Raw genomic sequence first — 26674 nt, 5'->3', positions numbered from 1 at the left:
TATTTCTTACAAACCAACCGTTCAATATGATTTCTGTGCCTGAGATTGTAACAGTATTCACCAGTAGAATGATCAGCTGCTGCTGTCACAGTATGGAATTCGGTGCCTGAATAACGTATCCACCAGTTATGAAAAAAAATGTCTCAAATATTTCTAGTGTGTCATAAGTTTTAAATGTAATGCAGTGGTATAAGAATTGATTGTTAATTAATGTGCTGAGCCAGTGGTTCCCAAACGTGGTGCCACAGGGCACTGGTATTGGTGGCACAGCTTCGTGGTCCAGATCCAAATGAAATGTATGGTTCATGTGATTGGCAAACCTAGAGCAGGTTATAATCAATCATACTTTACAATATTTGGACCACAGAAGCGCAGCCCTGTACACCACCACAGAACTAGATGACTGCTGGGCACAAATTATTTTATTTCATCTAATTTATTCAATAAAATACTGATGCCAAGGGTGCCGTAAAAAAATAAAAGGATGCTGTAAAGCATGCCTTGGCAACTTGTTGTCCATTGGTTCAGCAGCTGTTGTGGAACTTCACATCCCAGCATGCCCTGCCACAGCTTTGGCATTCCCAAATAGCAAAACTGATGCCAGGCATGCTGGGACTTGAAGTTGGACAGCTGGAGAGCCACATGATTGGCCAGGCCTGCTCTAGGGCAGCATGATTCAAGAACGTTTGGGAACTGATGTGCCCTGTCTTCCTCCATCTTTATACGAGCATGGTCACTGCTCCTAATCGTGAGTCCCACTGCCTGGTCACCTACATAACATTCAGCCAATCTTTATTTACACATAGAGGTGATATAACCAACAGCATCCAGTCAGCTGTGTGCATTTTTTTTTAATTACTGTAACTACCCTCCTACCTCTTTGTTTCTACCCAGTTTGTTTAATCACTGTTTCCAATTGTAAAGCACAACGGAATATGCTGCCCTATAGTGTCCATTCTAGCACACGCCATCTTTGAAAACGCATGCAGTTCCTCTTCCCTGCCTGGGGTGTTGCTGTCTGCTGTAGTGCTTCTAGCACAGTGTGGTCTGTATATCAGCACTGATATACAAAACAGACGTATGCTAGAAACACCACAGCAAACAGCGACACCCCAGAAAGGAAGAGGAACTTGAGGGCAGCCATTCTAAATTCTGTATTTTATTTAGACAGTCATTGTCCTTAAGTTACAAGCTTGAGTCCCTAGGGGGCTGCAGCTCCCACCACTTGTGTTGCCTGCAGTTCTGCAATTGAGGTCATTATTTGCATTGGATTTAATCTTTTCTTTATGAAGTTCAAATTAATGGGCATCTAATGATGGGTGAAACAAGTCATTCTGTAGATGCAATCACTGTAATATAAAGCTGGGAGGTATGCAGAGTGCTATGTCCCTGCTGGCTGGATCAGAGAGCTTAGCTTCATTCTGATGTATGCTTCCTTCAGTAACCAGGGAACACAGACCTGACTGTCAGCACTTTCTAAACAATAGAGTTCAGCCAGCTGTGGCATTGCAGATCCTTCTCAGAGGCCAGGCTGGCTTTATGGAACTCTGTAAGCAGTGCGGCCTTTTGGCAGCGTGCTTTCCTATAGTTCCAGAACAATATGCCCGACCTCTCTATCTCTGTAGTAACCAAGTATTTGTGGTGAAGTGCAGACATTTCTCATCCACGCTCCCTGTGTAATCCCTGTACTTATCTTCTATTTCTTTTGGCTTCCTCTGAAAGCACTTGGCAATCTCATCCATGTCGTATGTGTTACACTGAGCAAATAGCGTAACATTGTGCAATAACTGTAATATACTTGTGTCCTTTTCCATCTACATATGCTCTTACATATTGAACACATTTCTGTTTTGTATGTTAAATTGGTTGTCCCTGCCCTATAGCACTTGGCAATCTCATCCATGTCGTATGTGTTACACTGAGCAAATAGCGTAACATTGTGCAATAACTGTAATATACTTGTGTCCTTTTCCATCTACATATGCTCTTACATATTGAACACATTTCTGTTTTGTATGTTAAATTGGTTGTCCCTGCCCTATAGCTCTATTTCCCATAGCTATTGGCTTTCATGCCTTATTGCTATGTTCTGAATAAATAGAAAAACAGTTGGCTAGATTGATTATATTTATATCTTTTTACCTATATGTATACAGATATGACCACTTACATCTAGCCTCCTTGCATGTTAATCAGTCCTTCTGGGATATATTGTTAACAGTTTCTTATATAGCGCACACATATTCCTCTGCGCTTTACAGAGTCCCTGCCCCAGTGGAGCTTACAATCTATATTCCCTACCACATGTACACGCACACACAGACATTTTAGGGTTAATTTAGTTAGAAACCCATTAACCTACCAGTATAGTTTTGGAGTGTGGGAGGAAACTGGAGTACCCGGAGGAAACCCACGCAAACACGGGGAGAATATACAAACTCTGCACAGTTAGGGCCATGGTGGGTATCGAACCCATGACCTCAGCACTGTGAGGATTTAAGGATGACCGGCAGGCGGTTTGCAGGAGGCCAGAATACAGATGCCAGCACAAAGAATATAGGCATGCCACCTATAATTTTAAACCGCAGAAGCTGCTTGTGCATCTTATTTGCAAACTTTTCAAACAAAACTCATTTTAATGGCAAATCTACTGAAGAGATGCTTATTGCTACAGAGTATCACAGCGCTCATGGGTTATGTGACTTGTAGCGTTTAGAGAATAGACGTATGTGGACACATCTGTATAAATATCTATGTAGGTTTTATCTATGGGGTTTGTGTCGTATGGCACCAAAAACCTGTGAAAAACTGATGTCAACGGTTTTTTTTTTTTTTTGTCGTGACTTTTTGGTGTCTACCTATTGACTGTCTATCCTGAACCATTATATCTTTTTTTTTTTTTTAAATTGTCTGTCTAACCCCTTTATCCGATTGTCTAACCCCTTTTTTAAATGATTGGTCAAACAGCCATAGCCTTGAAAAAATACATGGCCATGTGTGGGCACCTGCTGTGCAACGTCCACTTAGGCTACAGATTTCATGTAGCCGCTGGTGCTCTGAGATGCAGACATGAGCTGGTGAATGTGCTTATTATTACCATGTAGTGGTGACGCGTTACTTTTTGTCTCTCGCAGGGAGTCCAGAACAATGGCTCTTTTTACATTCACGTATACTTGACAAAGAGCGGTTTCCACCCTGACCCCAGCCAGAAGGCTGTGCATCGGAGGCTGGCCACCGTGCACACATCTCGTAGTAAGCATATCTTCCCCCTCTCTATCTCCTCTGTCGCCTTCAGAGAGTGGTATGATATCTCATGTGACAACTCTTTCTTGCAGTGCTTAATAAATACAAACGCAAGCGGTTTCTCAAGACCAAAAACCTTCTGACCGGAGAGACGGAGGCTGACCCAGAGGTTATCAAGGTGGGAAGCCGTCTAGTTATTTAGCAGTCGTTTATGATATGGTTTCCTTATGCAGATACTGACCGCTGTGATCTCATTTCAGAGAGCTGAGGATTTCGGTCCTATCGAGATAATCTCTCATTGGCATCCTAATTTAACAATTAATATTGTTGATGACCACACTCCATGGGTGCAAGGCAGTGTCCCACCACCTCTAGACCAATGTAAGTGAAGCACCAAAAATGGCAGTTAGTGTTGCTGCTTTTGTTTGTGGAATTCTGCTGTAAAACTTCTTGTCTTAGCTCCACTTGTATAGCATAGGATTGCTTTCACTTTCTTAACATACATTTAGCCTATGTGGAAGTCAGCAGAAGGGGAACCACTAAGCGCTATTCGTAAAAGTATGCAAACATCCCCTCAATTGTGTTTTTATCCTTTTAAAATGTAGCATCATCCTCCTTGGCTACCCGTGCACTCATCACACCACCCTCCTTGGCGATCCCTGTTCCTCAGCTTATTGGTGGGCTAAGGGGGATACGGTCATTTGGTTTACAGTATGTTGGTCGACACAAGAATTAGCTCGACAGTCAAAAGGTCAACATGGGGGTTTTCACTGTTTTTTGAGTCGACAGGTTGTATTTCATATCCAATAGGGAGTGGTGGGAGAATAAAATAGTGTGTGCAGCGAGGCACAGTGCCTGAAGCATTGCGAGTGGATGCGGTGCACTTCAAACTTCAAATTCGGGTGATAACCCCCATGTCGACCTTTTGACTGTCGACCTAATGCTTGTGTCGACCTAGACCCATGTTGATCCATGCATCATGATAATCCTTCTCCAGCTATCATCCTCTTTACCGTAGATTGGTACCTCTAGTTCCAAGAGGCCATTCCCAACCAGATCAGTAATGTAGTACAGGCATCTCCTCATTTCTGCAGTAGTTACTGTTCCCCCATGTCCTGAACATCTAGAAAACCTTCCACATAATCCCACCACATACACAACACATCATCAATAGTACTTGCCCAATTTGTAACCTGAACCCCAACATTTCCTTCACAGAAGGGCACCCTGAATGCACAAACACCCGTTTTCATGCTCTGAATCATCCCATGTTAATTGAACCCCAGTCACTGCCCATGAATGTGACCCCAGGAGGGAGCCGCCTTATGGTCTTTACGCTTTCCTCATACAAGTCTGTCATCCCTCCATGCACGTATTTGCCCTAGCCGTTTCCATGACTTGCCACTGCGCAATAAACAGCCAAACTTGAATATTAATCCAGGGTGAAGGACCTCTATTTGTGGTGTCGCTGGGTGTGTAATGAGCCTTTATTCATGTTTTGGGTGAGTGTAATGGTGAACTGGATGAGGTTACTTTTTGGACATGTGTGATCGATGTCCTGTATTTTTTCCTTATATTTAACTACATTGATTTTAATGGGCTCCACCTTCTCCTTAGCTACACTGGCCACAGCGGCTCCGCCTCCTCCTTAGCTACACTGGCCGCAGAGGCTCCTCCTTAGCTACACTGGCCGCAGAGGCTCCTCCTTAGCTACACTGGCCGCAGAGGCTCCTCCTTAGCTACACTGGCCGCAGAGGCTCCTCCTTAGCTACACTGGCCGCAGAGGCTCCTCCTTAGCTACTCTGGCCGCAGAGGCTCCTCCTTAGCTACTCTGGCCGCAGAGGCTCCTCCTTAGCTACTCTGGCCGCAGAGGCTCCTCCTTAGCTACTCTGGCCGCAGAGGCTCCTCCTTAGCTACTCTGGCCGCAGAGGCTCCTCCTTAGCTACTCTGGCCGCAGAGGCTCCTCCTTAGCTACTCTGGCCGCAGAGGCTCCTCCTTAGCTACTCTGGCCACAGCAGCTTCCTCCTTAGTTACACTAACCATAAAATCTCTTCTGCCACAGATGTGAAATTTGATGCGGTCAGCGGTGACTACTACCCGATCTTGTACTTCAACGACTACTGGAACCTTCAGAAAGATTATATCCCAGTAAACTCCACTGTAACCAGTTTGCCCTTGAGACTGTCCTTCTGTCCCCTGTCCCTGTGGCGGTGGCAGCTCTATGCAGCACAGAACTCACGCAGTCCCTGGAGCTTTCTTGGAGACGACATGTATGAACAGTCAGATGAAGAGCAGGACTCTATTAAGGCAAGTGCTGGAGAACTGATAAATGTGTCGTGTATAGAATGGTACAAAGCGCGCCCATACTGGAGACGTGGAACAGAGGGCTACATTGTCAATCCAGTAAAGTGGTCTTGTCACTATCGTGCGTTTTGTAGGTTTCATTTATGTTCAGGAGAATAGAATTTGCCAGGAGACCACAGCACAGGATGGGCATCAAGTATTTTAGTGATCGCTGTTCCAATGTTTTCGGAAACATTCCTTAGAATTTTTGATTATTATATGCAATTAATCTTCGAAAGTAACTGAAACCAGCTCAAATTCTGGTAGCCAACTATGATGATACCATACATGTACGGTTTCCATAATACGTTACCTGCAAGCCCCCCTCATTCCCGTCCGTACATTTACAGAGCTTACAAGTTTGTAAATGGTGATTTTATCTTTCTAGGTGGCTCTTTTGGAGACCAACCCCTACCTCCTTGCTCTAACCATCACCGTGTCCATTGTACACAGTGTCTTTGAGTTTCTGGCCTTCAAAAATGGTAAGTTTTCCTGGGCATTTCTGACCGAAGCCAAAAGATCAAACAAATAATATGTATATTATATTGGTTATTTATTTCTGTTTCCTGACCCTCTCAGACATCCAGTTCTGGAACAGTCGCCAGTCTCTGGAGGGTCTCTCTGTGCGATCCGTCATCTTTGGAGTATTTCAGTCCCTCGTGGTGCTGCTTTACATCTTGGACAATGAGACCAACTTTGTGGTGCAGGTCAGCGTGGGCATCGGCTTGCTGATCGACTTCTGGAAGATAACCAAGGTTATGGATGTCAAGGTGAGGTGACCTTACCATACAGGCTATGGTGTTTTGCAGTTTATTCCTAACTTTTTTTTATTCTTCACTCCATATGCAACAGAGCCGGCCCTTGCCTAAATGACGCCCTAGGCAAGATTTTGTCTGGTGCCCCCTAGCACCACCACTAGTTTCGCCTCTGACCCTGCTCCCCTTTCCCAGCACCATCAACCCTCTTCATAGCAGTCATCATTTTGGTGCTCCTACCCGCAATATTTTAAATAGAAACAGTGCACACATTTGGTGCGCGGCCCAAACAGGGGTGTGTTCTTGCTGGTAAGGGGCATGGCCACACAATAGTATCCCCTATTCAAATTATGCTGCACACTAGTGAAACTTTATTCACATTATATCATGTGATGGTGTCCCTTATTCACTTGCATCACACAGTAGTACCACTTTACCTTATATACATTACTCCTCACATTATTCATATTATACCCTTAGAAAAAAATCCTGAGAAAATATTGTATTTTAAGCACCTCCATGGCCACACTGCAACCCAGCACAAAGCAGTGTGTGCTGGGCAGAGGAGAAGAGCTGCTGCTGTCATTTAAGGGGAGGGGGCCCGGGGCCCCCACTTTGCCCTTCCATCAGACTTTGGCCTGGGTAATTTGTACCCTCTACCCCTTTCTCTTGGCACCCCTGATAATACTACACAGTAATGCCCCTTACACATGACACACATTATGAATGTCCTTATAACCATAATGCCCCTTACACATTATTCCAACCTTTATTAATGCCCTTCATACACATAATGACACACATAATGCCCCTTACACATGTTGCATATTATTAATGCTCTTATACACATGACACACATAATAACCATTACACATATGTTGCATATTATTAATGCCCTTATACACATGACACACAATGCCCATTACACATATGTTGCATATTATTAATGCCCTTATACACGACACACAATGCCTTTTACACATGTCGCACATTATTAATGCATTTATACATGACACACATAATGCCCCTTATACATATGCTGAACACTATTGCACAACCAACCCACCCGCAGACAGCACTCGCACAGCTGCTAACACTGTGACCTCTGCCTCTGCTTGGATACAGATGTTTCCTCATACATCTTGCCTCAATAGGCCATGCAGCTCCTGGCCAGTTCTGCTAACGTTGGGTGCCTCTTTTGCTGAAAATTCATCTTATTTGCATTGTTATGTGACCAGGATACACAAGGAGCTTCCGATGATTAAAATGATATCCGGCATGCCTATATTCTGTGTGCGACTGTGGCTGTACCTGCATACGGAATGCTATGTTACAGTAATTTCCATGAATACACTACAGCCTCACTCACACACAGTATATAGGCATGCCGCATATCATTTTAATCAGTAGAAGCTGCTGGTGCCCCTAGGCATCCCAAATGCCCTAGGCAATTGCATAGTTTGCCTATGCCTAGGGCCGGCTCTGATATGTGACACAGGGCTGGTGCTGGGTAGCGGGATTGGAGGAAGGACCTGGCACCAAACGGGTTAACTCTTGCCTCCAGGCAGCCCAGGCTTCTCCTCCTGTAGCCCACCTCCAACTCCGTTGCAGTTTGGTGCCAGCAGGAGCCAGATGCACCGATAGTAACGGGGGGGCTGTATTAGGCATCCTTATTTTATGTTTTATTTCTTTTTACACTGTGCAGCAGCACTGGGGGCAGATTTATTAAGCTTGGAGAAGAGATAAACTGGAGATAAAGCAGAGAAAAGGTAAAAGGAGATAAAGCACAGCCAATCAGCTGTGTTTCAAAAAGACAGTTGGGAGTTTATTGGCTGGTGCTTTATCTCCTGTTACCTTTTCTCCGCTTTACCTCCAGTTTATCTCTTATCCAAGCTTAATAAATCTGCCCGTGGGTGCCTGGCAGACACCAGCTCTGCTGCGCCTTCACCCAGGTGCCGGTGGCCGCAGCATCACACCAGTGAGTGACCTCGGCCAGTCCCTGGGCACTAGAGGGAACTCAGCCGGATGCCAGGTGCAGGTAAGGTGGCTCCCTGTGCATGGGTTGCCACCAGCCTCTCTCTGCGCATGGAGACGCTATCGGCTGGGCAGCTCTGGTGCAGGGGGCTGCGCTGACCATTTTCCTCCAGGGAAACAGACATGCAGTATCAGGGCTGGATCCCCATCGCCTTAATGATGCTGCACTGGCGGCCATTTCCCTGGAGATCTGTCTGCAGGGGGAGCCTCTCCATTATCCTCTCCCCTGGGTCAGTGGCGCCCTCCCTCCTGCAGATTTCCTGCCACTGCGTTCCTCCTCCCTCTCTGACACAAAGCAGCCATCATGCCCAGTCCGGAGTTCTGCTGATCGCTGTTGGAGAGTTTGGGTTGCTGCCCCTGTGTGCCTCTCCTCCATTAAGGTCCAGTCACACCATTTTGCTCCTACCGGCCTCGGGTGCGGTCTGTTGAGCAGTTTGCCAGCATTTGCTCTGCATGTGTGTACTGTATATTGCAGTGTATGCTTCACTTTTCCTTAACCTTAAAGCTTTTGGTTGGTTCTTTGCTCTGTGCTGATCCAGTGACTGTACCGCTATCTGCTGCTTTATGTGACACTGGAGATTAAGTGGTTAATGTTGTGTCCTGGTTTTCCAACAGCTGGACAGAGAGAATAAAGTGGCTGGTATCTTCCCCAGACTCACAGTGAAGGACAAGTCCACGTATATTGAATCCGCTACTAAGATCTACGATGATGTAAGTGCACTGAGATTTAGGAGATGGTGCGGAGCTCTCTATAAGGAATAGAGAGCTCCTGTGATACAGGAAGTTCAGACCTCACTCTCTGTCTGGTAGATGAAGCCTAGGAGGTGGTTGTATATGCAGATAAAGATACTGACTTTATTAGGAAACTTTTTTTTTTTATGTTCATGTGGGATTTAAATTTTGGTTGTGCTAAGGACCAATAGTAAAGCATTTCTGTAATGTGATGCACATGTGGCTGTTTGTATTTGCATAATACATTCTAATTCAGTTTAATGCCGAAGTGAGATGCATTATGGTAGTATATTTGTGGTTAGCACAATGGGTGGGTGGAGGGACAGTCTAGCACATACTGTGATAATAAAATTGGTTTCCTGTATTCAGATGGCCTTCCGATACCTGTCCTGGATCCTGTACCCATTGCTGGGATGCTATTCAATATACAGTCTGCTGTACATGGAGCACAAGGGCTGGTATTCCTTTGTACTGAGTATGTTGTATGGCTTCCTCCTCACATTTGGTAAGCAAGCAATATTAACAAGCTGACTGCAAATACCTGTGTACCCTAGCAGTGCAGTTCTATTATGGTGATGATTTTATGGAGTGGTGCCTCAGTGCAGGAAGAGATATAGCTGGTATCTGTGATTATATCAGCGTTGTATATAAACAGGTCCCTAAAGAGTATGTGTATCAGACAGAAGTACAATGGGCCTAATTCATTAACGACCGGTCCCCATCATATTCCCACATGGGGACCGATGTTTTTACTCTGCACATATTCTATTATTGGCATGTGCAGGGCTGCTGTGCAGACTCATTCGGCGACTTGCATTGTCACCAATGTGTTCCCACGGGGGGTGGGTTGGAGGCGGTCTTTGGGGATGAGGCATGGGGAGGCCAAATGTTTCCTGGCCGTGCCCGCAAAAACTTTTCACTCCTGTGCAAATGGGTGGCTCTGCTAAACATCCATTCGCAGTGCGGCCTGGATGTTCTTGCATTGGAGGCGGGCATTCGGTTGGTGGGTGGCGTTAGATGGCTCGTTAAGCAGCGAATTTATGCTGCTTAGTGAGTCAGCGTGAATCAGGCCCAATGTGTAGTTACTTGGAGCACTAATCATCCCGGTGATTACTTCATCTGTGTAGGTGATATTAGCTCTCTATGTATGCCTAGGCCTGTTACACTGAGCAAGCAGAGTTAAACTCCCATGCAAAGCCCTGTCTAATGAATCAGGTGCATGTCTGAATCTTGGTGCTGCGGCCTGTTAGCATGAAGGTGGTTCCAAGCTCTGGGATCTCTCCGATCTGTGGTCAGTAAAGCAGAGACCCTGCTAGTGGTACTGATGGACCACTGTATGATCTGTCCTCTGACTTCCCTTATGGCAGCCTCCCAGGGCCAGATGTATCCACCTTCAAAAGTGATAAAATACCAGCCAATCAGCTTCTACCTGTCAAGCCTATAACATGGTAGTTAGGAGCTGATTGGCTGGCTGTTTATCACTCTCCATTGTATATCTTTCTGAAGCTTAATACATGTGGCCCATAGAGAATAGCACAGGTAACGCCTAACCTGTTTATACTATGGTAGAACCACCTTCCAAAAAGGTGCTCGCAACCATTGGTAAAACTCTTCCATTACCTAGGGTTAATCCTCCCATTCAGAGTAACTCCGTCTCTTCCCCAAATCCACTGTAGAAGACCGTTCCAAAGCAGGCAAGGAAAGCCCATGTCATGTCTGTCGTCAGGGGCCTGTGTGAGATACTGAAGACCTTGTCCGTGTTCTTACCCTTTTCACATTCAGGCATCCGCTGCTTCGGAAAGCAACAGGAACCGCCAATAGGTCTGACCTATTTAGGGAACCTGGCTCAGAACCTTTGCGGAAAATCAAGTTTCTGGGTGTTCGTTCTCATGACAGTCACACGCCTTCCCTCCCTCCCGTTCTTTCTGTATTCACTAAACATGTTTCACTCTGCAGACCTTAATATTCTGCAGAACTCCTCTTTTCAATTCTTACAAATGTTACTGTCACATATTGCTATAATAATAATTAGGAATTCTGTGCCCACTTAAATAACTGTAATCCAGTCTTGGACAACCTGTAGCACTCTAGTAGATAATACAATAGACCAGGGCTGAGCAACACCGGCCCTCCAGATGTTGATGAACTACACATCCCAGCATGCCTTGCATCAGTTTCAGCATAGCCACATAGCAAAACTAATGCAAAGCATCCTGGGATGTGTAGTTAATTAACATCTGGAGGGCCGGTGTTGCCCAGCCCTGCAATAGACTATACTCCTACTGTACTTTCTAACTGTTAGGCTGAGCACACACAAGCAATGTGTACCCAGCCATTACGTTGGGTCAGCATAACGGAACCTGGGCACACGTAAGAGTGATGTAATTAAGTTCAGAGCGACATATTGTTCCTCCATTGCGCATGCCACGGCCTATCTCACACACTGAGCAATCGGGGGAATATTTCCTTCCAAATCTGCCCCAAATGTTGGCCCCATAATGTGCCAGTGTGTGCCTGGCTTGACTGTTAATTTTATGTTGGCACAGCAGAGTGAGGGGTACATCGGAGATGGCAGCGGGCGTATTAACCTCTTCTATTTTGCAGGGTTCATCACCATGACCCCACAGCTGTTTATTAACTACAAGATGAAGTCAGTTGCTCACCTCCCATGGAGGATGTTAACATACAAAGCCCTGAACACCTTCATAGATGATCTGTTTGCCTTCGTCATCAAGATGCCCATGATGTATAGGATTGGGTGTCTGCGAGACGGTAAGACCTTACCTAACTCTATGGGGTATGGCAAGCGTTTAGGGTCAATGTATGTTTAAAAGGTAAAAATGCATGGTCTAGTTCTATAGACAGGGGCTGCAGTCGATGATTAGGGGAAATTGGTATCTTTACTAGGTGGAATGTCCTTTTGTAGAGAATGCAGGTGTGAATATGGTGTATCCATGTCCTGTTTTGATAAATCCGCCCTCCTCACTGCTTATTTTGTTCAGGTTTCTAGTATTTTACCCCTAAAAAACACGGAATGCATACAGTAAGCCATGCATCTTGTTTAATCCGTGTAATCACTGCACTTTCCATTCCAAAGGGATTTGCAGGTTAAGTAGTAATGGAATCTATAGTTAGGGAAGGGTGGACTTATACATTTATTTTTTTGGTACTCTTTACCTAGAACGGCGCCCGCGATTAGAATCGCGGGCGTCGGGGGTAAAAAATCGCGGTCATCGCGGGTAAATCGCGGGTACATAAAAATCGTGTACCCGCGATCACCGCGATTTTCCCATAGGGAACAATGTTAAAAAGCCTGATTGACCGCGATTTTACTTTAAAATGCCTCAATGGCCGCGATTTTCACATAGGAATCAATGTTAAATGGGCTACAGAGCCCAAATAGGCACAATTAACCCTTAAATGTCACCCCAATTTTTGTACGCCACCCCACGATCCACGCCAACCCGAAGCGTGGCGAGCGCAGCGAGCCCACGAGGGGCGGCGGTACGCGTCCTCCGACCTTTTCATGCCCTACTATCCACGTCGGCGTGGAGTTGAGAATAGAATAGTGTGGCGAGCGCAGCGAGCCACCGAGCCCGAAGCGTGGCGAGCGCAGCGAGCCCCGCGAGGGGACGCGGATACCTTCACAGTTATACGCGTCCCCTCGCGGGCTTCACAGGTATCCGTGGCGAAAAGCGGACACCTGTGAAGCCCGCGAGGGGACGCGCTTACCTGTGAAGGTATCCGCGTCCCCTCGCGGGGCTCGCTGCGCTCGCCACGCTTCGGGCTCGGTGGCTCGCTACGCTCGCCACACTATTCTATTCTCAACTCCACGCCGACGTGGATAGTAGGGCATGAAAAGGTCGGAGGACGCGTACCGCCGCCCCTCGCGGGCTCGCTGCGCTCGCCACGCTTCGGGTTGGCGTGGATCGTGGGGTGGCGTACAAAAATTGGGGGGACATTTAAGGGTTAATTCTGCCTATTTGGGCTCTGTAGCCCATTTAACATTGATTCCTATGTGAAAATCGCGGGCATTGAGGCATTGAATGCAAAATCGCGGTCAATCAGGCTTTTTAACATTGTTCCCTATGGGAAAATCGCGGTGATCGCGGGCATCGCGTCGCGGCCGTTTATGTACTGCCCGCGATGTCGCGATCACCGCGATGGGCGCCGTTCTAGGTAAAGAGTACCATTTTTTTCAATATATTAAACACAAGTTTTGAGTTTCTTATTAATCTGGTGTTGAGCAAGTGTATTTACTGTAGTTGTTTAGACTTTCACGTGGTCACGAAAAGACGTTTCCATTTTAGTGGAATATTCCCTGTACAGAGACAACGTGGTGGATAATTCCTGGCAGTTACACTGGTCTGAGGCTCTCAACGCCTAGCATTTAATTTTCTCCAGGCCTAGAAACCAAAATAGGGGTGTGGGGTAATCTCTGCAAGCTTGTATAATGGGAATATGGAGCATCCTTTTATCAGTGAAAGTGTTTCTGTAGCAGGGTTTTGGGATTAAGTCCTGTCTGGATGTAGAGTTTTAGGCCCATATTTATTCCCAGCCAAAATTTTCACCAGGCCCAAAAAAGTCAGTCTTCACCCATATTTTTGGGGTGAATTCGATTTGCCTATTAAACCCCAGTGCTGATTTTTCCAGGAAGAGGGAAAACCGCGTGTATCAGCGAAATTGCCACAAATTCACATGGTTTTGGCAAATAAGCAGCCGCTTGAGCACATTTTTTATGGCTTATTTTGTCCATACCCACCTCCCCCAAAAAAGTGAAATGGCATGGGTGAAAATGTACTAAAAAAACAGGAGGAAGGGGGGCGTGGCTTCGCGGAGCATGTGAGCGGTAGTGCCGGACAGCAGCTCCCGTCTCAACTATCCTGAAAAACATCCTTACATGCGCTCTTCACCGGCTACCCCTGACGGCACAGGTGTGGGAACTCCCCAGCATCCCTCCGGCAACGGCAAAACCCCGATACGCCCAGCAGTCACCTGCCTGAGAGACAGCGTACAGGCCGGCGGCATCGAGTCGGGCGCCATCTTGCCGCGCGCCTCGTGCATTCTGACGGGGCGCGAGAGCGGGCGGCTGGAACGGAGTCCTCGGCACAAGAAGCTCCTACTCCTAGCATCCCCGCTTGGCCACGCACATACCAGCACTTGCGGTCGATGCCCAGATAGGAGGCCACAGAGACCAACACCTCCAACAGTGAGTGGGGAGCGGAGGAGGGGGTGACGCCGCCGCCATCTTCCCTATAAGAGACACAGGCATCCCGTCAGGCACAACAGGAGCTGAAAGCGCTCCAGACCTGGGCAGCGATCTCTGGGGGCATAATCTATCCTGCTCAGAGCACCTACCCTCAGCCCAGTGAACCCAGCCTGCAGCAGAGAGGGAGGCATCAAGACCACACAGTAGAGGGAGAGAGTGGAGACGCCAGCGCCATTATCCTTCCTAGGTGGGACAGTCACAAGCCACAGGAGAAAGGTGCTATCTCCCTGCTCAGCCACAGGTACCTACCTAAACTTAATAATACCCAGGGGGGATAACTAACTCTGTGCTGGCCAGCATAACCAGCAAAGCAGCAACATATTCTCCCTAAGAATCATACTGGGAACTGGCTGTGACTCCTCACTGCCTGTTAAGCGCACCACCCGCTGGGGACCCCCTGCTGAAGCTCAGAACACTAGTCTGTGGCACTAAAAACCCTCAACAAGTATCATTGACCCCTTTCCTCAGACCTGACTCTCAGAGCCCTCAAGTTTACAAATCTGCACCGCCCTCTTACACCTATAAAGCATATACCCTATTTACAACCACTATGGGGAAGAATAACCGCAGCTCTGCAGCTACACAGCTGGAGAGATTTGCCAGAACCCCGCGATCAGCCGTGGAGACCCCCGATTCAGATGAGATCTCCCAGCCCCCATCTCGGGCCCCATCCCCATGCAATCTCGCACCCCCAATACCTGAGAACCAGACGGAGGCCCTGCAACGAGTATTGGAGGCCGTGACCTCTAGTGAACAAAGGCTGACGGATAAAATTGGGCAGGTGCAGTCAGACTTATCCATCATACATCATGATTTGCAGAGGGTCAGAGAGAGAGTAGGAGAGGTGGAGACCCGCACGTCCACACTAGAAGACAAGCTCTCACCCCTCACAGACAAGGTCTCGGACCTATCATCACAGGTCAATTCCATTCAGACCAAGCTCCAGGACATGGAGGGTCGACTGAGGAGGTGCAATATCCGCATAGTGGGCCTCCCGGAGAAGGAGGAGGGTCAACATCCAGAAGAATTTATTGAGAAATGGCTTCGTGACACATATGGAACAGATGCGTTCTCTCCCTTCTTCTCGGTTGAGAGGGCGCACCGGGTGCCCACACGTCCCCTGCCCCCTGGGGCCCCTCCCCGCACCCTAATTGCAAAGCTCCTCCACTACAGAGACAGAGACACTGTTCTAAGAGTAAACCGTACCAAAGGTCCACTGAAGTGGAACGGCCAAAGAGTGTCTATATTTCCAGATTTCGCGGTGGAGGTACAGAAGAGCCGAGCTCAATATGCTCAAGTTAAACGGCGGTTGAGGGAGCTGAATCTACCATACTTCATGCTATTCCCATCAAGATTGAAGGTGATCGTGGATGGAGAATCCAAATTCTTTGCTACCCCAAGGGAAGCGTCAACATGGTTGGACACTGCAAGACCGGCCAGGCGGGCTGTCCTAGATGACTCCTGAAGTAATGGCTGCTCATCGTTTGTACACCTTAATGAATCAGTTACTGCTGGGACTGTATACATCTGACTATATTTAGGGGCGGGACTTTTACACCTGTGTCGCAACAGAGACTATCCTAAGACGACAGAGCGTATGTATAAATATGAGCGGGCAATACCTGCTAAATGTTCCTGATAGTCATTGTATACTTTGCCCCCCATTAATAGTTAATAGTTTGTGTTTAAATCTTGAAATTTAAAATTGTCAGTACATATAGAAGGGGTGGATAGGCTTCTCTTATCCACATAAGGGGTTTTTCCTTTTTGTTTAGTTAGGGATCCAAGTATGTCGAAGTTCCGGGAGGCATGCAGGGTGGGGGGGGGTTTGGTTAGATGCAAGGTACAATCTATGCATCAAGTGTTGTTCTTCTTTTCTCTCTACCTTTACTTTTCACTTTTCTTCCTCCATTTTCTTTTCCCCCCCTTTTCCCTTTTTTTTCTTAAAATACTACAGACATATACAGTTGGTGGTGTTACGCTGTGCTACGCGCAGTGGTGGCAGATGAATAGATATATATGTACAGGTATCCATGGGTCTATGTATTTCAGTTAAACTATGGCTCCGAATTTAGTTAAAATCACATCCTGGAATGTCCGGGGTCTTAACGACAAAGTCAAGCGTACATTGGTGCTCAGTCAAATCCGCAAATATAAATCGGACATTATATGCCTGATGGAGACGCATTTGACGGGCACCAAGGTCCTGTCCCTAAAAAAACCATGGGTAGGCTGGCTCTACCACTCCTCTTATACACCGTCATCAAGAGGTGTGGCGGTGCTCATACGTAGGAATGTCCCTTTTAAAATGGAGCGAGTGAAGACTGACAAATGGGGTAGATACGTCCTAATCCTCTGTACCATCCACTCTGTCCCTCTGCTTTTGCTTGCTATATACATCCCCCCACCATACTCCGCCGAGGTCCTCAAACAAGCCGCGGAATTTGTGGCCGAGTTCCCAGATGTGCCCATTATAAGCGTGGGCGACTACAACAATGTGATAGATCCAACTCTTGATATTCACCGCCAATCGGGGATCCCCGGAAGAGCAGGCCATAGATCATTCAGGGCATTAATAGAGGGTATGGGGTTAGTCGACGCTTGGCGTCATAAACATCCCGCTACAAAACAGTTCTCTTGCTTCTCCCCTACGCATTCCTCTTTTTCTAGGATCGACCTAGCCCTGGTGTCACAGACCCTTCTTCCCAAAATCCACTCCATCACCTATGAATCCAGAGGCATATCGGATCATTCTCCCCTAACTCTAGATGTCCAGATGGGTGGAGACAGGGGTCAGTCTTTTTGGAGACTGAATAAATTCTGGTTGACGGGACTAGGAGAAGGGGCAGAACTAATGTCCGCTTGGGAAGAATTTTTAGAACTAAATAAAGATACTGCCCCAGTCACAATAATATGGGACGCATTCAAATCCCACGTCAGGGGGACATTGATCCAAAAAATAGTAGCCCTCAAAAAAACCTATAGAAAAACAGAAACTGAACTAGAGGATACTTGCAGACAACTTGAGGCTGCCTATTTGGAGGACGGTCTTGACTCATCTAGGCGTGAATGGCTCATAGCTCAAGAGGCATGGCTAGAATGCCTTGGGGATAAGGCCAAATATAAAATATTATACACTAAACATTCCCAATATGCTTTCAGTGATAGGCCTGGTAGCTACATGGCCCGCTTGGCGGCCGCAGAAAACACCAATAATACCATAAGTGAGATCCGCTCTTCGCAGGGAGTTTCTTACACCACAACTCCTGAGATAGCCGGCCAATTTGTGGAATACTACCAAACCCTATACAGCTCCAAACTAACACATGACACTTCTGCTATACAGCGCTATTTGGACCAGATTGCTATGCCTGCCCTGACCCCTGCGGACATGGAGACCCTGGATATGCCCCTCAGAGTGGAGGAGGTAGAGATAGCCATTAGGGCCTTCCCGGCCGGTAAAGCACCAGGCCTGGATGGTCTCCCTATAGATTTGTATAAAAAACACATTTCTTTTTATGCCCCTATTCTTTTAAAATTATACAATGACCTGTTCCTACACGGTTCCCTGCCCCAATCCATGATGGAAGCTGCCATAGTGGTTCTCCTAAAACCCGACAAAAATCCATGCTCAGTAGAATCCTATAGGCCTATATCCCTCCTACCCATAGACATTAAAATCCTCGCCAAAATCCTCTCACTTCGCCTCAATAATGTGATCACCAAAATCATACACCCGGACCAGACCGGCTTCATGCCGGGAAAGTCGACTATGATTAACCTGCGCAGATTGTTCACCCACTTGCAGAACCCCCGCGGGGACGCTGATACATCTATAGTGGTCTCGCTAGACGCCGCTAAGGCGTTCGACTCGATCGAGTGGGAATTCCTCTGGCTCACCCTGGCAAAGGTGGGTGTTGGCCCCGCCTTCATCACATGGGTTCGCCTACTCTATGCCTCCCCGCGGGCCAGGGTCTCTGTAAATGGATACATGTCATCTCCGTTTGATCTAGGTAGGGGAACCCGGCAGGGTTGCCCACTTTCGCCCACCCTATTCGCCATCGCGGTGGAACCCCTGGCCTGTCTGATACGGGATTCAGCGGCGATTGCAGGGTTCAGGGTGGGTCGCTTAGAAGAAAAAATAGCGCTGTATGCAGACGATATCCTACTATTCATCTCTGACTATGCCACATCTATGCCTCCACTTCTGGATATTATAGACAAGTTTGGCACGTACTCGGGTCTTAAAATAAACTGGGACAAGTCCTGTGTACTCCCATTCCAAGGGGACGTCCCGGAACCCCCTGCGATTACCCTCCCACTGCGATGGGTGAATTCCTTTAAATATCTAGGGATACATGTGTCCAATGTCCCATCCCAGTATATACCACTAAATATCCAGCCACAGCTAGAATATCTAAAATCCAGGATCTCAGTGTGGGGCAAATTGCCCCTGACAGTCTCAGGAAGAATTAGTCTTATTAAAATGACGGCTCAGCCGAAGATCCTGTATGTACTACAACATGCACCGATATACTTACCCCTTCAAACGTTTAGGAAAATTGACGGCCTGCTCTCATCTATTATCTGGGCTGGAAAAAGGGCCCGTATTAAATTGAATACACTAATGCGGACGAGAGAGGGTGGGGGTATGGCGGTCCCCTCATTCCGGTTATATTATCTAGCTGCACAGTTGGCACATCTTGTCAACTGGTGTGGCGAGGGATCGGCAGATGGGCTCCCCTCGCTGCTGGTCACACATAAACTACCCGGTTTGTCCCCGCTACATGTCCTACTAAGTGACAACAGTAAATTAATAGACATGCCACTGTTTAAACAAGCGGTAATGATCTGGCGACAATCCGCCCGCCTGCTATCAGCATCTGGACTTGACCCTGACACCCCCCTCGATGGCACCAGGGCGTTTCCCGAACTAATAGGACTCCAGCTCCGGGAGGTCTGGGGCACTTGGGGTATCACCACAATTGGCCAAATATATACAGACAATGTACTTAAATCATTCCAGCAACTAAGGGAAGAATACCAGGTCCCAAATGCGCACTTCTATCGTTACCTCCAGCTCCGTCATGCATGCCAGACGCAATTCCCTACGAGCCCCCCAGAACTTAAAGCCTCACCGGTTAAAAATCTGCTGGTGTCCGGAGGACCCCCTCGGGCGATCTCCAGGTTCTACGCAGCTATTCTAACAGCACAACATGCTCCTGGTCTGCCGCATTTGAAGGCCAAATGGGAGCTTGAACTTGGCCCGATATCGGAGGAAGACTGGGAGTCAGCCCTGGGGAGCCCACGTATATCAACCACCTCATCCAGATACCAGCAGATCCAACTTTATATTCTCCATAGGGTCTACCTGACACCCACCAGGCTATGTAGAATGGGAGGTAGAATTGACTCTATGTGTCCTAAATGCAAGTCACAGGAGGGATCGTTCTGGCACCTGCTGTGGAGCTGCCCAATACTGTCTGCCTTCTGGCAAGAGGTAATTACGTCAATGATGTCCACGGGCATACCCCGCGACATCTTCACCCCAAGGTTCTGTGCCCTGTCATTTATGGATGTGGATAGTATTGACAAAAATATGATGAGATACGCGGTCAATCTATGTACTCTGGCCAAGGTGTGTGTGGCTAGGAAGTGGATGGCCTCAGAGGGCCCTACACATGGAGAATGGCTTTCTCTAACCAATTCTGTGGTCAGACACGAGAAATTCGTGTACACATCCAGAGCCTCAGAGAGAAAGTACCATAAAATATGGGACCCGTGGTTAGAGTCATCCCTTATGCAACCAAATGTATAAACATTGCCGTATATAGCGCATGCCCAGCTAGGACATGAACACGCACGGGAGAGATGAAGGGGGATGAGAACATGTACATGGGCGTACTCCCCAATAACATACACCAAGAAGTAGAGTCATGCACTCAAAGAATGATTATAACATGTATCTCTTTTATTGTACTTGTTTAGATATACATCTTAGTCACCAATGTCAAACCACTAATATAAGATGTGCTGGCTTGATCTGCCTGTTCACATGGATGCCTGTAACAATTGTAACATTAATTATAAACGCCACTACATAATATCGGAAATGTTGTCACTGTGGAGCAGAAAATACGTCACCAACACAAAAAAAAAGCTGTAAATCATCTTGTTCTCATATGTCTTTTTTCCTTTTTATTTGTATTATTATTTTATCCCAATGTATTAATGTTTGTATAAGTTGTAAATTGGTATGAAAATCAAATAAAAAATATTGAATTTAAAAAAAAAAAAAACAGGAGGAAAACAGAGGCCCATGAGTCACATTTTTGCCTTTTTTTTTTTTTTTTTTTAATCATTATTTTTTGGCCTCGTGAACATTTTGGCCAGGATTGTATATGGGCCTTAAAGCTTAAATAGTGTTTTGTGTGTCTTGTTTGTTCACGTTCTGATAAACCACTCTTTCCCTTTTAAAGCATTCCTGACCTCTTTCTGATGCGTGTTTTATTTCTCCTCCCCAGATGTGGTGTTTTTTATCTATTTGTACCAGCGCTGGATTTATAGAGTGGATCCCACACGGTTGAATGAGTTTGGAACAACCGGTGAGACCTCTGCTCCTGCCCCTGCACAGGATAGGCCAGCAATCCTTGCCTCCGACACGGAGGACACGTCGTCACCAAAACCAGCAGAAGACAAAAAGAAAGACTAATTTCTTCTTCCCGTGTCCCCACCCCCACATGAACTGTTCAGCCCCCCCATGGGGGGGAAATCAGCTGCTGTTTTATATATAAATCCCCCATCCCTGACCACCTTTGTTGAGATGGCAATTCCGCATCTAGAATTATGTATATGGGACTGGTGAGGTTTGTCTTTCTCTGCCCAAATGCAATAGGAATTACTGTGTGAGCCATGCTGTAAATGGAACAGACGTTGTATTACAGTATGTATGTAAAGAACTGTGATTTCAGTCTCAGTGGACCTGAGAATAGATTTCCTAATCCGGTGCATCAGTTCTCGGTTGCATTGTAGAAGATGTGAATCTGCCCTCAGGAGTCCTTTTAATTTCTCCTTCTTAAACTGTTGGCATTGAAGTGTGACTAGTATAGTAATGTACTATCACAGATGTTCCAGTGTTCATACATAAACTACATGTGCAATATGTATTCATTTTATGATATGGCTCACATAGTATTTTGTATGTCATTTGGGAATATCCTAACTTTTAAATATACTCATCACATCCGTCAATAAGGGGTTGTTGTATATTTTTTTGCTTTCTTGTGATTCGTCTTTCTCTGCCCGCCTCCTTGCTTACTGTCGTCTTCCTCTGTCCTCCTTCCCCCATACTTTTCTCCCAAGCTCTCTATTGACCTGCCTTTCCAGATCCTCCCATCCCCACGCTCCTTCCTCTCCGATATACTTCTGTTGTGCTGTGTCTCTTCTCCTGTCTCTCCGTCATTAACCCCTTTTCCTGGAATAAACATGTGTAATTTGGGTTTAATAAATATGGCCGCTCTTTAACGTCAGTTTGAGGTTACCAGATTGAGCCTCTCAATTTGCTAGACCCTCACTTCCGAATAAGGTAACCGGTTTCTGTCAATCCAAACAAAAAACGTTCCTTGGTCTGTGTCCTCTGAAACACTGGACTGCAACTGACCTTTGTCCCGTATCAGTGGGGTGGTAGACTCATCTCAATGGAGTCCACCAGGATTGGACCAAGGCAAGAAAAAAGTTTGAGTCCACTTTGTTGCCTTGGATTTATTTTGTTTTATTTGCTTTGTGGCTGGTAGTAGTCACGTTTTCTTAAAATGAATCAAGAGAGACTGCAGTGCACCTTTCCTATGGTAAAATACTGTTTTTCACTATGAAACGTTTTAAATGTTTTATTGTATTAGGGTAAATTGAGGTGGACAGAGACACTTCATCAAGTGGGTGATGGCTATTTGTGAGTCTGTGCTCTTGCTGCCTGTGTCCCATTGTAGAATAAACAGTCCCCAGAGACTTGGATCATTCTGAAAAAAAATATTTGTTTATTTTATCCTCCTGCCTCTTTCTTACTTGCCTCCAACTTCCCGCCCCCCTGGGACCATGCCAACGCCCTGAAACTGGTTACAGTACTGCACTGATGGCTCCGTAGCACTGGAGGACTCACACTGTCTTATACCTGTTCAGCTTCATTGTAGAGAACTGGATGCACTGGACCCCTTCCCATGTTTCGGGTCTCCCGTTGATACGGCTCTGGCTTCAGGAGGGAGATCTCCACCTTAGACTAAATGTGGATGCAGGTCAGAAAGAGGGATTCGTCCAAAGGTGGGACAACACCTTTTAAAGGAATGAATAAATCTTGGAACCTTATACTGACATATTACTTGGAATTGTATAGAGATAACGTAATCAGGTTCTCGATTGGATAAATCACATTATGGCATGTATATAATTTATGCATTGCTTTATAAAGTATGTTAAATATCACAAGTGGGAGGAGCCTGTTCTGAGTATGACCAAATACAACATGGTTGTAAATGCAATGAGTTTCAGTAAATACCTATATCTTATACCTAATAAAGTTGTTATGGTTTAAGGAACATATACTAACTTGCTTTCCATATCGCCTCTAAACCATTGGCTAGAAAATGTGACCTGTATATAATGTACAAGTAACAATGTAATGACATAAGTACACTGGATGCTGGTGGCCATAACATACGTGTACAATGGTTACTGTATTTGCTGTCACTGTATACTGTATCACTCGCCTAAAGGTGTGTTATGTATATTATTGTATCTGGTCAGGTAATATGTACATGGGTGATGTCATTGTGTAATTACTGGGACATTATTAAGTGGTCATACAGAATATATTCATATGGGGTTATTCCGAGCTAATCGCTGCTGTGTGGTTTTGCAATGCTCTGTAATCAGATAGTCACTGCCCAGCCAGTGAAATCCCGCGCTGGGCAAGTCTTCGAATAGTTTGCAAGAATATCGCTGATTTGTTGCTGCAAAAAACACCTGCAACTCGTTGTCAAAAGTATTTGTGCCGGCTGTGTGTAACCCTGACCCGTCCACAGCTCTGCGATAGAAACATGCTGATCTAGACCGGAGCCAACATCTCACGCCCTCCCAGAAAATGCCTGGGCGCACCTGCTTTTCTTCATGAAAACATCTGGTTACCACCCCCGCCATTGTCTTCTTGTCAGTCAAGTTGTGTGGTGATTGTGAATAAAAAAAAAAAAAAAGCATTGCTCTCATGTATGCATACAGTGATTTGATCATTGATCATTGTACAAATGTGTAAGACAATGATCAGGTCTGAATAACCCCCATAGTTGTGAGGCTATAAATACACTTTGAATTAACCAGGTCTGAGCAGAACCACCAATCCCAGACAAGGGCCTGGGTACTGGGGGAGGAGGTGGTTGTGATTGAGCGTGGCCAGTTCTGGGAGCCATCATTGCTGCAAGGGGAACATTCTCCTCTCAGGTACTTCCAAAAAGCCTGGGTAAGGAGTACCTGCACCAAATGAATCCAATGTGTAGCGATTTTTCTGACCATCGGAAATATCCGCACACACCTATTTAATGTAGCTGCAGATAGTAGAAACCGGTCACAGATACAACCATTTACTGTCTGTTTTTGACAATGCAGGTTTGATTTTAAGAAAGGATCTGTTTTTTGCCAATATTCCGGTTTTCCAACTGTTTGGAAGATTTTCAATCGTGTAGATTTTATAGGTCGAATGTAGATACGACTCGTTCTTATTGAAAGTGCCAAAATAAGACCGTAGGAAATATTGGCGTACATTAAATATACCACTGAAGGCCGTTACAAACTGAACCGGATGAGAAGTCTTACCAAATTGTGTGCATCGTATATGTCCCCTAACCCTGGATTTTTAATCCAGGTGAAAAATCAGCACTGGGCAAAAATTGCAGATTTTTCGCCTGGCAAAAAATTTACCCGGGATTGAACAAACCCCCCCCCCCCTGCTATCATGATACCAATTATGATCACGTGAAGCAAGGGGAAGACAGAGATTGGGTTCTTCAAGCAGTCCAGCAGCCATAAGAACACTATAATTATGGTAAAAGCAAGATTCAAAAATATAATGGAGTTGGTTCGTCACATAGCGGCAGGTGTGTACTATGGCTTGGAGAGTGTTAAGTGGAGACCGATAAAGTGCAAGCTAATCAGCTCCTTTAATTTTTTAAACACTGCCTGTAACATGACAGTAAAGGTTGCCATACACATGCAGATTTATCTTCAGATCTGGCTGGTTGGAACAAAAACATGGTTATGGATGAGAGCAAATAACAGTTGACCATTTGCTTGGAAATGCTGGAAAACTGACAAACTGTCACTCATCCATAACCATGTTTTTGTTCTAACCAGCCAGATCATCTGAAGATAAATCTTACTAGTGTATGGGCACCTTAAGGAGCTGGTTGGCTGTTATGGTATCCGATTAGCATACTGACAGTTGAGGAGTTTGAGGTTTTTTTTTTTTTCTTCCAACCATTGCATGGATGCTAAGACGTGTAATTTTGCCATACTATCTACCATCAAGTCCTATTTGTTACAGCACAGTGCCATTTTCCTTTACAAGAGAGGGTGTCATACAGTATGTTCTAAACACTTTTTTTTTTTTTAGAACGCATATCAAGCATTAACTTGTTCACTGTACACCGTGGGAACAATTGAAATGAAAGTAGGTTGGAAGAGTGTGTTTGTTTCATGAAACTTGTACATCACACACCTGAGAAATGTGAGATCCAGTGAGAAATGAAAATGTGTGGCTTTTCTACCAACACTGAACGGAATCGGTACATCTGTCAGACCAGACTTAGGTCTACAGTCATTAGGTTGACCCTGAAAGGTCGACTGTCCCCAAGGTCGACAGGGTTAAAGGTCGACGTGGGTTTAGGTTGACAGTCATTAGGTCGCCATGAGTTTTTCACTGTTTTTTTTTTACCCGAATGTTGACACAGTCGACATGGACACAGTTGTAGTTGAACCGCAGCCCATCGCATCGCTCGCGATGCTTCGGGCATGGTGCCTCGCTATGCTCGGTACACTATTTTATTCTCCCACCATGCCCTAGTGAATGGTAGGGCATGAAATACCGCTTGTCGGCACATGTCTGCTCAAAAAAACTGTGAAAAACTCATGTCGACCTAAACCCATGTTGACCTAAACCCATGTTGACCTTAAGTCATGTTGACCTTTAACTCTGTCGACCTAAGTGTGGTCTGACGGATGACCATTTCCCCACTGAACACAGGATGCTGAAGTAACTATTAGGGTGACAGAGACCTAGGATTAGGTGCCGTTCAATGGAATAAGGAGTAAAAAAAACAATAGAAATATATGGGGCCAGATGCACTAAGCTTCAAAAGTGATACAATGGAGAGTGATAAACAGCCAGCCAATCAGCTCCAATCTGCCATGTCACAGACTGTTTGAAAACTGTCAGGCAGGAGCTGATTGGTTGGTTGTTTATCACTCTCCATTTTACCACTTTTGATGCTTAATGCAGCTGGGCCATAAAGAGAGAAAGTACCTGAGGAGAGGGTGCTGCTTGTGGGAGCTTGCATTCTAAAGTAATCTCTTCGGTGGTGCTGCTAATGGCCACTTAACAATAATCATTCATTTTTGTGTGTATTGGAAATGCAACATGGAACAATTATTTCAAGTGCTGCAGAGTTACAGTATTTAAGGCCACAGTTATATTTACAGAAGGTGTTGCGCATTTCCTAGGTAACTGCATGCTAAAGGCTGTATCTACCAGTCTGCAGCACTCCGGGTATTTTGCGGCAATGGTGTGGTTATCCTTGATCTTCCCAAACAAGTGATTTCAATGTATTGGAAACAAGTTGAACCAGAGTCTGAAATAATCTGTAACCTGGACTGTGAGTATAGAACAGCAATGCAAAGTTGGTGCGGAGACCAAATCGGGATGTATCCACTTCTAGAAGGAGAGGGAGAGTTCCTGGGATCTGACACACAAAGGTGACTCCACCATCTTGTCTGCATGTCTCTGTGGGAAAGAGCTGTAGTAGTTTCAGACATTTCTGTAGTGGAATGGACGTTGATGGATTTTAAAATCAATAGAAATTCATGGATGTAAGAGAGATTATTGTGTAAGTGGGGGGTGAAATGTCACAATCTGCCATGAGGACGGTGCAGGGCATGGTGAGAAAGAGGATGTTGGTTTGTGGCTTTGAGGTTTCTGCTTGTGTAGGTCACTGAGGATCCTGTTGTAAATGAAACGGTTTATGGGTGCAAACAAATGCCA

General features: G+C 45.9%; 1 protein-coding gene across 1 annotated transcript in view; it reads left to right on the top strand.

Moving 5' to 3' along the window:
- The window catches only part of CLPTM1 (CLPTM1 regulator of GABA type A receptor forward trafficking), a 37106-nt gene extending 14140 nt beyond the window's left edge, over positions 1-22966 (top strand). The window contains exons 5-14 of the mRNA XM_083159639.1: positions 3135-3252; positions 3336-3421; positions 3504-3624; positions 5306-5550; positions 5975-6068; positions 6166-6356; positions 8991-9086; positions 9477-9612; positions 11712-11879; positions 20901-22966. Of these exons, the coding sequence (XP_083015765.1) occupies positions 3135-3252; positions 3336-3421; positions 3504-3624; positions 5306-5550; positions 5975-6068; positions 6166-6356; positions 8991-9086; positions 9477-9612; positions 11712-11879; positions 20901-21088 (1443 nt within the window). The 3' untranslated portion in view covers positions 21089-22966. The remainder of the gene's footprint in view (positions 1-3134; positions 3253-3335; positions 3422-3503; positions 3625-5305; positions 5551-5974; positions 6069-6165; positions 6357-8990; positions 9087-9476; positions 9613-11711; positions 11880-20900) is intronic.
- The last annotated feature ends 3708 nt before the right edge of the window (positions 22967-26674 follow it).

The sequence above is a fragment of the Crinia signifera genome, chromosome 9 (genome assembly GCF_055691185.1).
Source record: "Crinia signifera chromosome 9, ASM5569118v1, whole genome shotgun sequence".
NCBI lineage: Eukaryota > Metazoa > Chordata > Amphibia > Anura > Myobatrachidae > Crinia > Crinia signifera.
This window is presented reverse-complemented; position numbering and strand designations above follow the sequence as displayed.